This window comes from Lipophrys pholis, assembly GCF_963383615.2.
Source record: "Lipophrys pholis genome assembly, chromosome: 8".
Classification (NCBI taxonomy): domain Eukaryota; kingdom Metazoa; phylum Chordata; class Actinopteri; order Blenniiformes; family Blenniidae; genus Lipophrys; species Lipophrys pholis.
In genome coordinates, this window is record NC_137630.1 from 24,037,313 (window position 1) to 24,049,617 (window position 12,305).

At 40.9% G+C, this 12,305-nt stretch overlaps 1 protein-coding gene across 1 annotated transcript; it reads left to right on the top strand.

Annotated features, from left to right (window-relative positions):
- Positions 1 to 1,913: 1,913 nt before the first annotated feature.
- On the top strand, positions 1,914 to 9,712 carry ogfr (opioid growth factor receptor). The gene is made up of 7 exons (XM_080469936.1): positions 1,914 to 2,248; positions 2,781 to 2,846; positions 3,537 to 3,618; positions 3,703 to 3,781; positions 4,736 to 4,802; positions 6,712 to 6,860; positions 6,958 to 9,712. The coding sequence occupies exons 1-7, from the start codon at positions 2,123 to 2,125 to the stop codon at positions 8,048 to 8,050; spliced, it is 1,662 nt and encodes a 553-aa protein (XP_080326062.1). The 5' UTR covers positions 1,914 to 2,122; the 3' UTR covers positions 8,051 to 9,712.
- Positions 9,713 to 12,305: the final 2,593 nt, after the last annotated feature.

Genomic DNA, 12,305 nt, shown 5'->3' on the forward strand with positions numbered 1-12,305 from the left:
ACAAGATCAATAAAGCTGTGCTTGGACATTTGTGTATATTGGATGTGCAGAAGAAACCGTGTGTTTTTGCTGCATTGCTTATGTGGCTCATTTGATAATAGCATGAGGTCAAACGGTTTTGAGAATACGCTTTTTATGTAACAGTGTTATCTATTATAATCCGTCAAGTAATCTTCTATTCATGCAAGCTGGGGTCACAGAGAGCTGGAGCTGAGCGCTGCAAACAATGGAAGGGGGAGGAAAGGCATTTTTAGGGCCACCAGTTCACCTCATGTACCAGTATGTGGAGAAAAACTGTGGAGAAAAGCGGAGTGCCTGGAGAAAACCCATGCATGCACAGGGAGAACATGCAAAGGAGAAAGGCCTGGCGAGAGCGCTACAGCACATCAAATGTGCATTTTTCATAGCAGTAACTGGCAAACAGAGCAAGAAGTTGGAAGACCACAGTTTAGATCATTCACAATCTTTTCTAGAAACTGTTATAATGACTAATCAGTTAACCACGTTCACCATAAGTCACACAGAGAAGAATTTCCATTTGATGTGTTGTTGCTTCCACAACATTTGTGGGCATTAGCCAGCACAATCAAATACATTCATATATTCGATCATTTCAAATTGCATGTTTTCTGCACAGGCTTCGAGATGTGCATCCACGTCATAATAATCTGTCACATCAGAGTGTTTACACTCCTATCATTTAAATTTAAACAAAAGTAGTCCAAACTGATATTCAAATACTGTGATTAAACTACAGAATGTCCACACATAGACAAATATATTATTATTTGATAGTCACTTTTATTATTACTGTATATCCTATTCTGCTATCAGACACATATTAACATCACCTAGCAGTTAGATCAAGGATGCTTAAACCTATTTTCACCCAGAGGCCTCATACGGCAAACTTTATCTTGAGTGGCCGGACTGGTGATATAGTGCCAAAGTAACAGTTAAATCTAAACTTTGAAGTTTTCATTTGTTGTGGCGCAGAGTATACGTGAGGAAAATGTCTATATTTTTGCAAAACCAAACTATTACTATGGAAAATAGCTACAATCTAAACTTCAGGTGAACCTTAATGATACTTTCTGGTGCAAAACGCAGTGAAATGTCCAAAAAAATTCCTTCTTGTATAGCTGTTGTATTATAGATGTATAGAGTAATGAGGTAAACTGCCTTCATGCTGATATCTCAGCTTGGGTTTCAGTGTTGTGTTGTGTCCACTACTATTAAGAAATGTTTAAAAAAAAAAAAAAAATCTATGTTTTGTTTAAAATTTGTACAATTTGCTTGGTGGTGGCCCACCAAACCACCGCGCAAGAGGATTGGAGCCGACTGGCCTTATGTGCAACACCCCTGTGTTAGAACCTAATGAATGTGTGATTTTTGTAGAAGTATGATCAAGTATTTCATTGTCCTTTATCTCATTCTGTATCATTTTAATTTCATCGGTTGCATTTGTAGATGTAATTGCTCCCTTGCCTCTTCATGTGATGCATTGTGTGAGTTGATTGAGTTATCATGGTGTTACAGTTGTTTTAGTGTTGCATAACAGCAGAGTGAGGTGTTTTTCTTTCTGTACTTTAGATGAGCTGTCTGACTCAGCTGGTTTGCAGTTTTTGACACCATCGACACAACTCAGTAATCGTGCTGCGTTCTCGGTACGTAGGAAAAACCAATTCAGGCAGTATTAGAAAAACAGTAATAAAGTGCGAACTTTCATTGTTGTGATGATTGGCAAGATGATGCTTTTAATTAAGAAAAAAAATAACTGGAATTTTATCAAGGATTATGTGTTTGTTTGTTTGTTTGTTTTTAATCTCTGTGTTGGCAGCTTTCTGTGTAACTCGGTGTGAAACTGTTCGGTGTTCCGAGGGTGCCTGAAGGCAGCGGCAGTGCTGCACCGCGAGCCGAGCCGTTGCTGTCTGACGATGGTTCACCGTGAAGACGGATGGTCAGGGCCGTCCCCGTCCAACCTGAACATGCAAGTGTAACCAGACTCATCCTCCGGTTATAGTGCTGCTCCAGGTTACACGTCTCAGCGGGTCACAACCCCTCCCGTTTTCTCCCCCACCCCCCCTTTTTTTTTTCTTTTTTTTTTTTTTCTTTTTTAATAATGGAGGACGAATGTTTTTGTGATTACGACTCGACCTGGGACACCGAGAGTGATGGAGACGACCCGGCCGGAGAGAGCCAGACCCGGCGCTCCAGTCAGGACAAAAACAAATCCAGCTGGGGTCTAGTACGTACTTTCCTTATCGCTTACACACACTCACACTCACACCAAAACGCACTAGTTTACCCCCCATGTTTGCCGTGAAGTGAATTCCTCTGTCGCCGGTCAGTCGTCTGCTTCCACTGCAAAGCTAATGTTAGCTTTTCGTCGATGCAGTGCTGCTAACTAGCCTAGCCTGCCGCTCGCCTCAGATCCGCTTTTTTTTTTTTTTTTTTTTTTTCTTGTTAAAACTCGCTGGTTTTGCCTCTAAAAATCCACCCGCGACTGCTTAGTTAACACGCTGCTCGTTGATTGTGAGATCAAACGTGAATCTTGAGTTGTTACTGAATCGATCAGGCGGTAGTTGTGGGGGCGAGATTAGCCTGGCCTTACATGTTAACTTGTTCTAGCAGCTTTCCACAGTCACCACCGGCCCTGGCACCACTGCTAACACACCAACTACACCTGCATCTGTTTGTTTTTTTAAGCCAGGATGCTTTTATTGTCTTTATCTCCACTTGGAATCTTAACGCCAGGTGGTTATCTCTTGTGTTTGCAGTGGCATCACACGCCCAGAAACATGCGGGCAGCGAAGGACATGCAGAACTACAGGAGAGGATACCCAGTGAGTAAAAACCTCAACATCTACATCTTATTCTCCTCCTAGTGCTGTCGTTTAGTCTCATCCATTTTGGGTTTGACCTTAATGCTGTGTGTGTATATATACATACCTACATATACAGTCAAGGAACAGTCTCTTCAATAGAGGCGCTGGTATTCTTGAACAACAATGCAAATTGAATGAATTAGATAAATCAGAGTCACATGTGGCCTCAATTAAGCATCATTTCTTCCAGGTAAAGTTACAGAAGGGTTTTCTGAAACACATCAGGGGTGTCAAACATAAGGCCTGTGGGCCAAAATGGGCACACAAGAGGCTTGAATCCAGCCCACCAAACCAACAAGCAAATAAAACGTTTTGTTTTTTTTCTCTCAACACAACACTGAGACCTGTTTGTTCAAATACAAACATAGCATCAGCCTCAAATCCATGAATAGATGTGAATAAAGTAAATTTGCTACCAGAGGAATGTTTCGTTATTAGGTATGGTGTAATACAATAATAGCATCTCTATTAAACATTTGTACAGTCTTATCTTTGGAAACAATTTAAACGTCTTTTATTTTCTCAAACAGGCGAATGAGTTCTGATTTTGGAAATCATTTTTCAACAAACTTCATAGTCATAGAACATCGGTTTATGCGTCTTCCTTCCACCTGTGATCACGTTTCTTTCCCGTGTTCGTTTTCACAGAACCTCACAGATGACGAGTGCTCGGAGGACAAAATGAACAATTTGCAGTTTTATCTCAATAAATTTCCCTCGGCTCCTGATGGTGAGACCTTCACACATCGTCCTCAAATGTTACACCGGAGTTTGTTGTGCCGGTGTCTGATGTCGTCTCTCTTGTTCTGCACAGATGTCTACATTGAGTCATTTCTGAAAGAGTGGAAGAACGACTACAAAAGACTTGAGAGGGTTCACTCTTACATTCAGTGGTGCGTACCGTCTGACGTCTTCGGGTTTTTATCTCTCGGCCTCGTCTGATCTGAAACAACAGAAGTCGGTGGCCTCAGCGGGGACTGTGCTCGAGTTATCGCACAGCAGCGCTGAGTCATTCATCCATGATAAATATAAGACTGAATAAACAGAGGTGGAGGTGCAGACAAAGTGCTTTTTTTTTTATAAAAGTTTGTTCTTACTGTATGCCTTTTTCTTTTACTAGAATGCGCACAGTTGAAGGAGCCTCTCATTTCTATATATTAGAAAACTAATCATGACACCACCTAAAAAGACTAAACACAAGCTTTTAATATTTTATGTTTTTGTGAAGGATTGTCACGAATTTGAGCGATTTAGTGCAAAAAAGCATGTCATTTAATGTTAGTGTAGTATTTTAAAAGTATGTAAACATCTTGTATGTTAAGGTTATAAATACTGTATATAGTTGATATAAAGTGATGAAGTCTGTTGAGTATGTGCTTTCTATTAATGCGTCTCTTTGCCGTATAAAAGGTTTAAATTTGCTCCTTCCATGTGTGACGGTTATTTCTTAGGCTGTTTGATTTAAGTTAGATAAATGAAACATTTCTATTGAAGAAATATCTTTTTGATTTTTAAATTAACCTTTAAACATTAAAGCTGCCGGATTCTTCTAATCTAAGCCATCGGTTACAAGATTACCAAAAAGACTCGGAGCATCAACATTAACGCATATTTCCAGTGAGGTTTTTCTTTATGTGATGCTGAATTTAAAAAAAAAAGAAGAGAGATTTAGAATTCAAAGCTTCAGCACGCTGTGCTGTTTTGACTGAAAACGCCCGCAAAATGTTTAGTCATACACCTGACATCATCTCCATTGAATTGAAGAGTCGTGTCATTAGATGTTAATTAGTTTCCCTCTTTTCTTTTTTTCTCTCTCTCCCTCTCCTGAATCATCTTGTCACTGGAAGGCTTTTTCCTCTGCGAGAGCCCGGGGTTAATTACATGGCTTCGGAACTCACCAGGAAGGAAATTGAGGTACGTGTAGAATCAAAAAAAACGGCGTGTGATGCAACGCCGCCAGACGTTCATACCATGACATCGATTTCTGCCACAACGCAAACCAACACACACACCCGTTCACGGTGTTGTCACAAAGAGGAACTTTGTGTTACTGAGACTTTGGCTGGCGATTAGTCGTCTTTCAAACATGAATCAACCAGCAAGATTTCGGTCATTGATTGTTCGAGAACTTCCTTGTATATTTCTGTAAACAAGACACTGACCGTTTACTCTGGTCATAATTGTTAGGACACTTTAGCTGTTTGTTTCTCCTTTTCTCTATCTCTTATCCTCTTACCCTCCAGTATGAAGGTGAAGATGTGATTGGGTCGTGTCAGGGCAGCAGGGTGGTTTGGTTTCTCCAGATATTCAAACTTAAACAATCCAGACAAGCTTGTTGGGTGAAATGGTGACGCATCGCAACGCAGCTTGTAACGCTCGACAAAACACCCAGCATGCACCACGCCGGGTTTCACATAGACAATGAATGGAAAGCTGGAAAGTGACAGATCCTGTGGACACGTACCATAAGGCGCCCACTCAGCAAAGAGTGGTCCAAATCCCGTCTTTAAGACGTCATTTTCATCCCATTCATGAAATGTTTTTTTTATACGTCTTTCCTGGCTGTCCTGTCTGGACGTCATATAAACGTCCAAACAAGACCTCTCGATGACGTGACGCAATGGGGGGAAAAAAGTTATAATTGTGACCACACTTGGACTCAAACCCAAACCTCTTTCATGACAGGCAAGACTCCTATCCACTAGACCAACAGCACACTCCTGAGTTTATTAATTCTAACAATTGTGTAAGCATGTCACTTAGATATGACAAGCTTAAAGTATTGGACTAGACCAACAGTGTGCTCTAGATAACATTGATTCATACAATACCTTTTAAGTTTGTCATATACAAGTGACATGCTTTCAAAATTATTGTAAGAATCAATGTAATCTATAGTGTGTTGTCGGTCATAAAAGAGGTTTGGATTCACGTCCAGGTGTGGTCACAATTTTATTAAATTTTTTCCATTGCGTCACTTCATCCAGAGGTCTTGTTTGGACGGAACATCCATACAATGTCCAGGAAAGACGTACAAAAACTTTCATTCTCGCTTCCTTGAAGACGTCTTCTCTTCAGAACATGATTTACAATCTGTCTTACGTTTGTCATTCTCATTTATATTAAAGAGTCTCCGTACCGGACCCGATACCGATACACTCTCAGGCTGTCCTTGTAGCATAAACCTGCAGAATCCCACCACATCACAATATTTTCCCAATTGAAAATCTTTTGTCTGGAACTGAGGACCATTTGCAGATAGAACCATGATTTCTTGAATCCTTCCTATTGACAGATTCTTTCAGAACAGGAGGTCATTAAAGTCAGTCGTCTATAAAGCTCGAAGAGTCAAAAAGAGCACATCGGTTCTCACGCGTCACCTTCCCTTCACTTTGTAACTATCGATTGAGAAAGTCCCCACTTTTATAATGACATTTCTATCCATCTTTCCATTTTCTTTACCCGTTTCATCCAAGTTGGGGTCATGGGGCTGGAGCCGACCCTGGACAGGTTGCCAGCAGAGGCAGACACACGCACAGAGTCATCTATGGAAATTAGTCATTGATTAATTTAGAAGGCATGTCAGCACTGTGGGAGGGAGCCGGAGGAAACCCAAAAGATTAATAATAAGAGTGATTAACATTTTTCTTACCGATTTTTTTTTTTTGTTAATGTCTGTTTAGAGAAAAATTTTATTTAACGTTCATAAATACTTTTGCTCGAGTTGTGCCAAGACGTCTGTCTGTATTAAAGAGATTTTCTTTTAAATTGATTGTTTCTATCTGCGTCTCTTGTTTTTTATTCCTCTGCCTCTCCTCATTAGGCCTTCAAGAAGAATGAAGATGCCAAAAAGAGGCTTGTGGAGTCCTATGAGCTCATGTTGGGTTTCTATGGCATCCGTTTAGTCAACAAGGAGAAGGGCGAGGTGAAACGTGCGGAAAATTGGAAGGAGCGTTTCGGAAACCTCGAGCGGTAAATACTCTCAGCAGGTTTTCTTCCAGAGGTGTGTTATTATTATTATTTTTGCAAATGCAGCTCAAGACAATTGCAATTATCTCTTTCCTCACAGGAATATGCACAACAACCTGCGGATTACTCGCATCCTGAAGAGCCTGGGAGAGCTGGGCTTCGAGCACTATCAGGCCCCGCTCGTGCGCTTCTTTCTGGAGGAGACTCTGGTCAAGAAGAACCTGAGCAGCGTGAAGCGAAGCGTGCTCGACTACTTCCTGTTTGCCGTTCGGAACAAGCAGGAGCGGCAGGAGCTCGTGCGCTTCGCCTACCTTCACTTCGAGCCAAAGGATAAGTTCGTATGGTGTCCAAAAAAGATTCAGAAACAATTCAAAAAGGCGGAGAAGAAATCGGATGCTGTTGGGAATGGGGAGGGAAAGGATGAAATCAGTTCAAAGGGTAAAAGCAAAGACGGCGCACATCAGAAGGAGGATGGACTTGATAATGCTGCAAAGACTCAGAAAAGGACTGATAAGACGCCAACTAAGGACAAAAAACTGTCTGGGACGTCCCCTGAGCCGAAGCCAGACGCTGAGGCTGTCGAAAATGGGATCGTGGAGGTTGAGTCTAGCGATGAGATTCTAGAGAACGGAAACAACTCTACGGATGACGTTCATGAAATGGATCAGTCGGCAGATCTGGACAAAAGCGAGCCGTGCGCGGACGGCGAGCAGCAGAAGCCCAACGACAACTTGAAGGACTCGGCACGCGAAGCCGACAACAATATGCAAACAGATGGGGACGGGGAAATCGAAAAACCACCGAAGAAGAAGAGAGAGGATACCGAGGCGCTGCCTAGCAACGGCTCCGCCGGGGACTCGGCCAGCGGGCAGATGGAGGAAAAAGCTTTTGTTAATAAAGCCGCCGGTCAAACGAGCCCGTCGGCACACACTCCTCTTAAGACTTCCAAACACTCCCCCTCGCTGTCGTCAGAGAGGGAGGAGAAAATCCCAAGGACTGATTTCAATCAAGTGCCAGAGAAAAAGGAAGAGGAAGAAACGTCAGTGGAAAATCCTCCCGCGGTAAATGGGCCACTGGTGAAAAGTGAGAAGGGCGCAGAGGAACAGACAAACGGGAGCGGGTCGGCAGATATAGATATGGAATCGAACGGTTTGAGCTCAAACCAACCTGTGGAAGGTTCTTCAACGAACTGAATTCTTATAGGGGACAATACATTTGAACTTCAACTCAGTGTAATATAGGGAAAGAGTTAAAGACTTTCTAGGCCTTATTTCTACTATATTTGATGTTGAGATAATTATTTTTACGTTGGGGCACCGTACAGTTGAAACTGAACAATTCATTTTAATGGGGGGGCTGTATTACTTTTTGGCCATTGAACAAAATTAAGCAGTAAAACTTGTGCTATTCTAGATTTCTTTTGTTTTCTTTAAGAAATCCAGAAGTGTTTAGAAGAAGCAGTTTTATTAGTGCCGATCTTTTTTTTTTTTTTCAACGTTCCAGGTCCGCGGTTATGGGCTCTGAAGGTCTTCTCTAGCTACGGAGTTGATTGTAAAAAATGAACAAGCCACTTTGCAAACCTAGTTTATACAAGATTGGATCGATGTAGTTTGGAAAAGGGTGTTAAACTAGTACCCCCCCCCCCCAAAAAAAAAGGCAAAGGAAGGGAAATGTAGTGACACTGGATAACTTTTTCATTTGTTTTAACAACTTTTTAGGGCATTATGTCTTTAATACATGACAACAGAATAAACATTTAAATTTCCCATTTGAAAGGACTTTTTAAATCCACACTGTGGAGATAGTACCCCCCCCCCCCCCACACACACACACCCAACCGATACGGAAATACTGTAGGTTGCACTGATTACGTGTGATTGGTTGAATGCATGAATGAAGCATGCGCAACTGCTGTGTCCCACGTAAACTGGAGGGAAAACTGATACAACTTCTCCACTGACAATTTACTTTAAAGGTCAAAAAACGCATTCTGGTAGATAATATGTGACTTCTGTTCAATCAGCATAAAAGCCTTGATATGTTTTAAACGCATACTTTACATAAGCTATACAAACCCTTTGTATTCAAAGGGTTGTCTGTGGGAAGTCGTTCTCCTTCAGAAAATACCAAGAACTGTCCCCACACTAGACGCAGTGATTGGCTGAGCTCGTGATTGAAGTGACCGATCATATAAACAGCCCAGAAGCATAGGTACAGTATAGGCTTTTCTCGTTGGTACAGTGTGAAGAAAAACCAACGTCCAAACTGCACATGAACACAGCTGGAAAACTACAGCAGCTACAGACTAAACTCGAGGTTTTACTATATTAATTATATTCAGTGCCACTTAAATGTCTTGATATCGGAAAACCGTTCCCAACAAGTAAATCCCCTTGAAGTGTCAGATCATAAAGCTGCTTACTGGTGTGTTTACGTAAATTTCTGAACAACTAAACCTTGAGGTATTAATGCAGATTGTCAATCGGAGCTACTTAATAAAGTACATAGAAGGCGTCTGTCAATAAGATGAAGGATTTAGCATTTTTAACTCCTTAATACTTTGACATTTGAGTATTTTTGCACTGAAAGAATTGGAAGAGCCTTTTCTCCCTCCGAGCCACTCTTGCGAGTTCAAAAAAGCTGGTTATAGCGTTTTGTTTTTTTTGTTGGACCCTGCTGTTCAAAAGGAGTTAAGACTGAATGTCGTTGACTGTTTATCAGATGTTTTTATTCTACGCAGCGTTTGGCTGAGAGTTCATATTACACCGTTTTTAAGTTATTTTTCCTGATGTTGCACAGTCTGTGTGTGTTCTCATGCAGATTTGAAAAGAAGTCGACTTTTGAACAGCTTTGCCAAAAAAGAAAGAAAAAAAATAAGAAAAAAAAATGTGATAAGACTGGATGATTGTACAATGTGTTTGTCTTCTAGGGAGAATCGATGAAGCTTTGGCTGTATTTAAAAAAATTCTCTGTGTTAAATTGAAATGATTGCAGTCCATGAAAATCCACAAGCCAGGGTGATTATATCGATACATTGTTGTTATTTTTGCACTTGATTTTCACTATTACTTGTTAAAGTTACTGTATTTACCTAATGAAATGGTAATAACTTTCTATGACTTTTCTCCCCCCCCCCCCCCCCCCCCCCCCCCAACTGAATACCTGGCTGATAACAAAGCAGAATAAAGTTATACTATTTTCTGAACCCCGTCGAGTCCTGTGATAGCTGTTTAAATCGCATCTCTTTAAAATAACAACGTGATCGATGTCAGCTCTCGCTTCTCTTCCCTGGTTTTTGGCAGTGCGGCGCTACATTGTCAGAAATATCAGTCTATTTTCTATTTTTTTGGCCAGTGAGCAGACTCGAGTCTCGATGAAGTGTATGACTCAGAGCGCAGGAAAGAAAAAATAGAGATATTGATGCAACACTACTTGTTCTGGCCTCGAGATCAGTGGGGAGTTGAAGGCGTGAGGAAACTCGGTTTAAAAAAAAAAAAAAATACACACTGCTGAGAGGCTCAGCTTGGTGTGTGTTGTTGAACTGCTCATACGAGACTCTAAATCTTACCGTTCTCTTTTAAAAACTAATAAAGTCTGTGGGGTTTTATCAGATTGTCTTCAGTTTAGAGTCAATTTCAGTTTTTTTAGATGTGATTGCATGTTTTTGTCAATACAGTCCTCTCAGGGCGACCGAGGTAGAAAAACACTGAATCCACTGTGAGCGAGATTCAATAAGTCCACAATGGAACGGTTTGTTTTTAACAGGAAAAGACCCACAACAGCACCACACTCTGACAACACTATATCAAGGAGTGATTCACCATCAACCACTAATAAACTCGAGGTGAACGTGTACAAAGAGAAGCAGGGACTACAAAGTGTTTGCATCCTATAATAACATGTGCTTGGGCAGTGGGGGAGAGGTGGGGAAGAACAAACTTGTGTTCGGAGATTTACAGGCTCAAACCTTTTAAACACAAAACTTTTCTGAAATGAAAATGCAAAAACGATGCCCTTTCCCCTGAAATGTTGTCGGGTAAACAGAGGCATCGCGACTGCCTGAACAATGGCCTCGATCCCAGAGCCCCTGGAGCCCAGCATGTGCAGTCCAGGTCGACTATGAATAGGATGTGCTAAATGCAGAGAGGTCATTTCCTCAAGGGGATCAATAAAGTCTGGTTCTTCTCGTCAAACGACAAATCAAGCAGCAAACGTTTCAGTTAAATCCATTGAGCCTCGTTACCTGCTTCATTTAAGTCGGAGCGTCTCTCGGTGAGGGAGGGTGAAGCTTCGTCGCAGGACTGATGGAGACAAATCACCTGAGAAGATATTAACAATTCAGCGCCAGTTATCTTCTCAACAGGAAGTCTAAACATTAAATATGATCATATTTAAGTAACAGCTTTGAGGACTTGTTGACTTTCTTTTGTTCATCTAATGTTGGTTTTGGCTCCAAACTGTGATGTGGAGCAAACTTTTATCAATCCTGACAAAATAAATGGAAGTTTTATCACTGTTTTATATGTTTTTGCCTTTTTGGGAGCATAGACAGAATAAACAGAAACAATGAGTCACAGCTTTCCTCTGTCCTGCTCTACTCTGCTGCAGGCGGACAATTACGGTTCATTGTTCTCAAATTACACCAAATCACACAAAGTTGATCATGAAAGGTCTTTAGCTGATCAGGATGTTTGTCAAACCGCTCTGTTATGTCCCGTCTCCAAAAAATAACAGTTGAGCTCTGTGCTGTTGTTGTGCTTTGCCACATTTTTCCTTGTTCTCATACCAAATACAGAAAGACGATTTTAAGTGATTATCAGTAAACTCTTCACTCGACACTGTTTACAATTAAAACATTCCCACATATTTTTACATACTATCATTTGAGTTTAATGAGGAAAATCCAACTATTAGGGGGGGAAAAGGAAATATTGCAACTCCTGTCATGTTTTATTTGATGGAGATAATTGACACATTCTTGTTTAAAAATTTCATATACACGTTTTCATATGTATAAATCCATACTTTTCTCATGCTATATGTTTTTTAACTTTTAAAGGGCAATCTATAATGCTGAGTAGCTGCAAAACTGGAAGGTAAAATAATAGTCAACGACCCCATATTTGGATTAGTCACACTAAAATGGCAACACTACTGTAACGGACTCCACCTTCAAAGTGTTTCGATGCTCCGAGTCCTCTTCTCTCATTCCGGTCGAAATGACTTCCTCATCCTCTTCCAAACTGAAGATTGAGTCTGAAGAGCTTTCCGGACAGTCTCTTGCCACTCATCTCTCTCGTCCTCCCCTGGCAAAAGAAATGAGCTCAAAACGATGCCTTGAAAGAAAAAAATAAAATAACAATGAATGCAGTTTTAATAAATATGTCAAAAACAAAACTTAGATTGCGACATAATCAGGATTCTATCCTTAGTCTGGCAAAGTATCCA

Bases quoted from the DNA above. Each gene is read 5' to 3' on its own strand.
- ogfr (XM_080469936.1), top strand. From the start codon at position 2,123: ATGGAGGACGAATGTTTTTGTGATTACGACTCGACCTGGGACACCGAG. The intron at 2,847-3,536 runs GTGAGTAAAAAC...TCGTTTTCACAG, and splicing joins ACTACAGGAGAGGATACCCA to AACCTCACAGATGACGAGTG. The intron at 3,782-4,735 runs GTGCGTACCGTC...TGTCACTGGAAG, and splicing joins GTTCACTCTTACATTCAGTG to GCTTTTTCCTCTGCGAGAGC.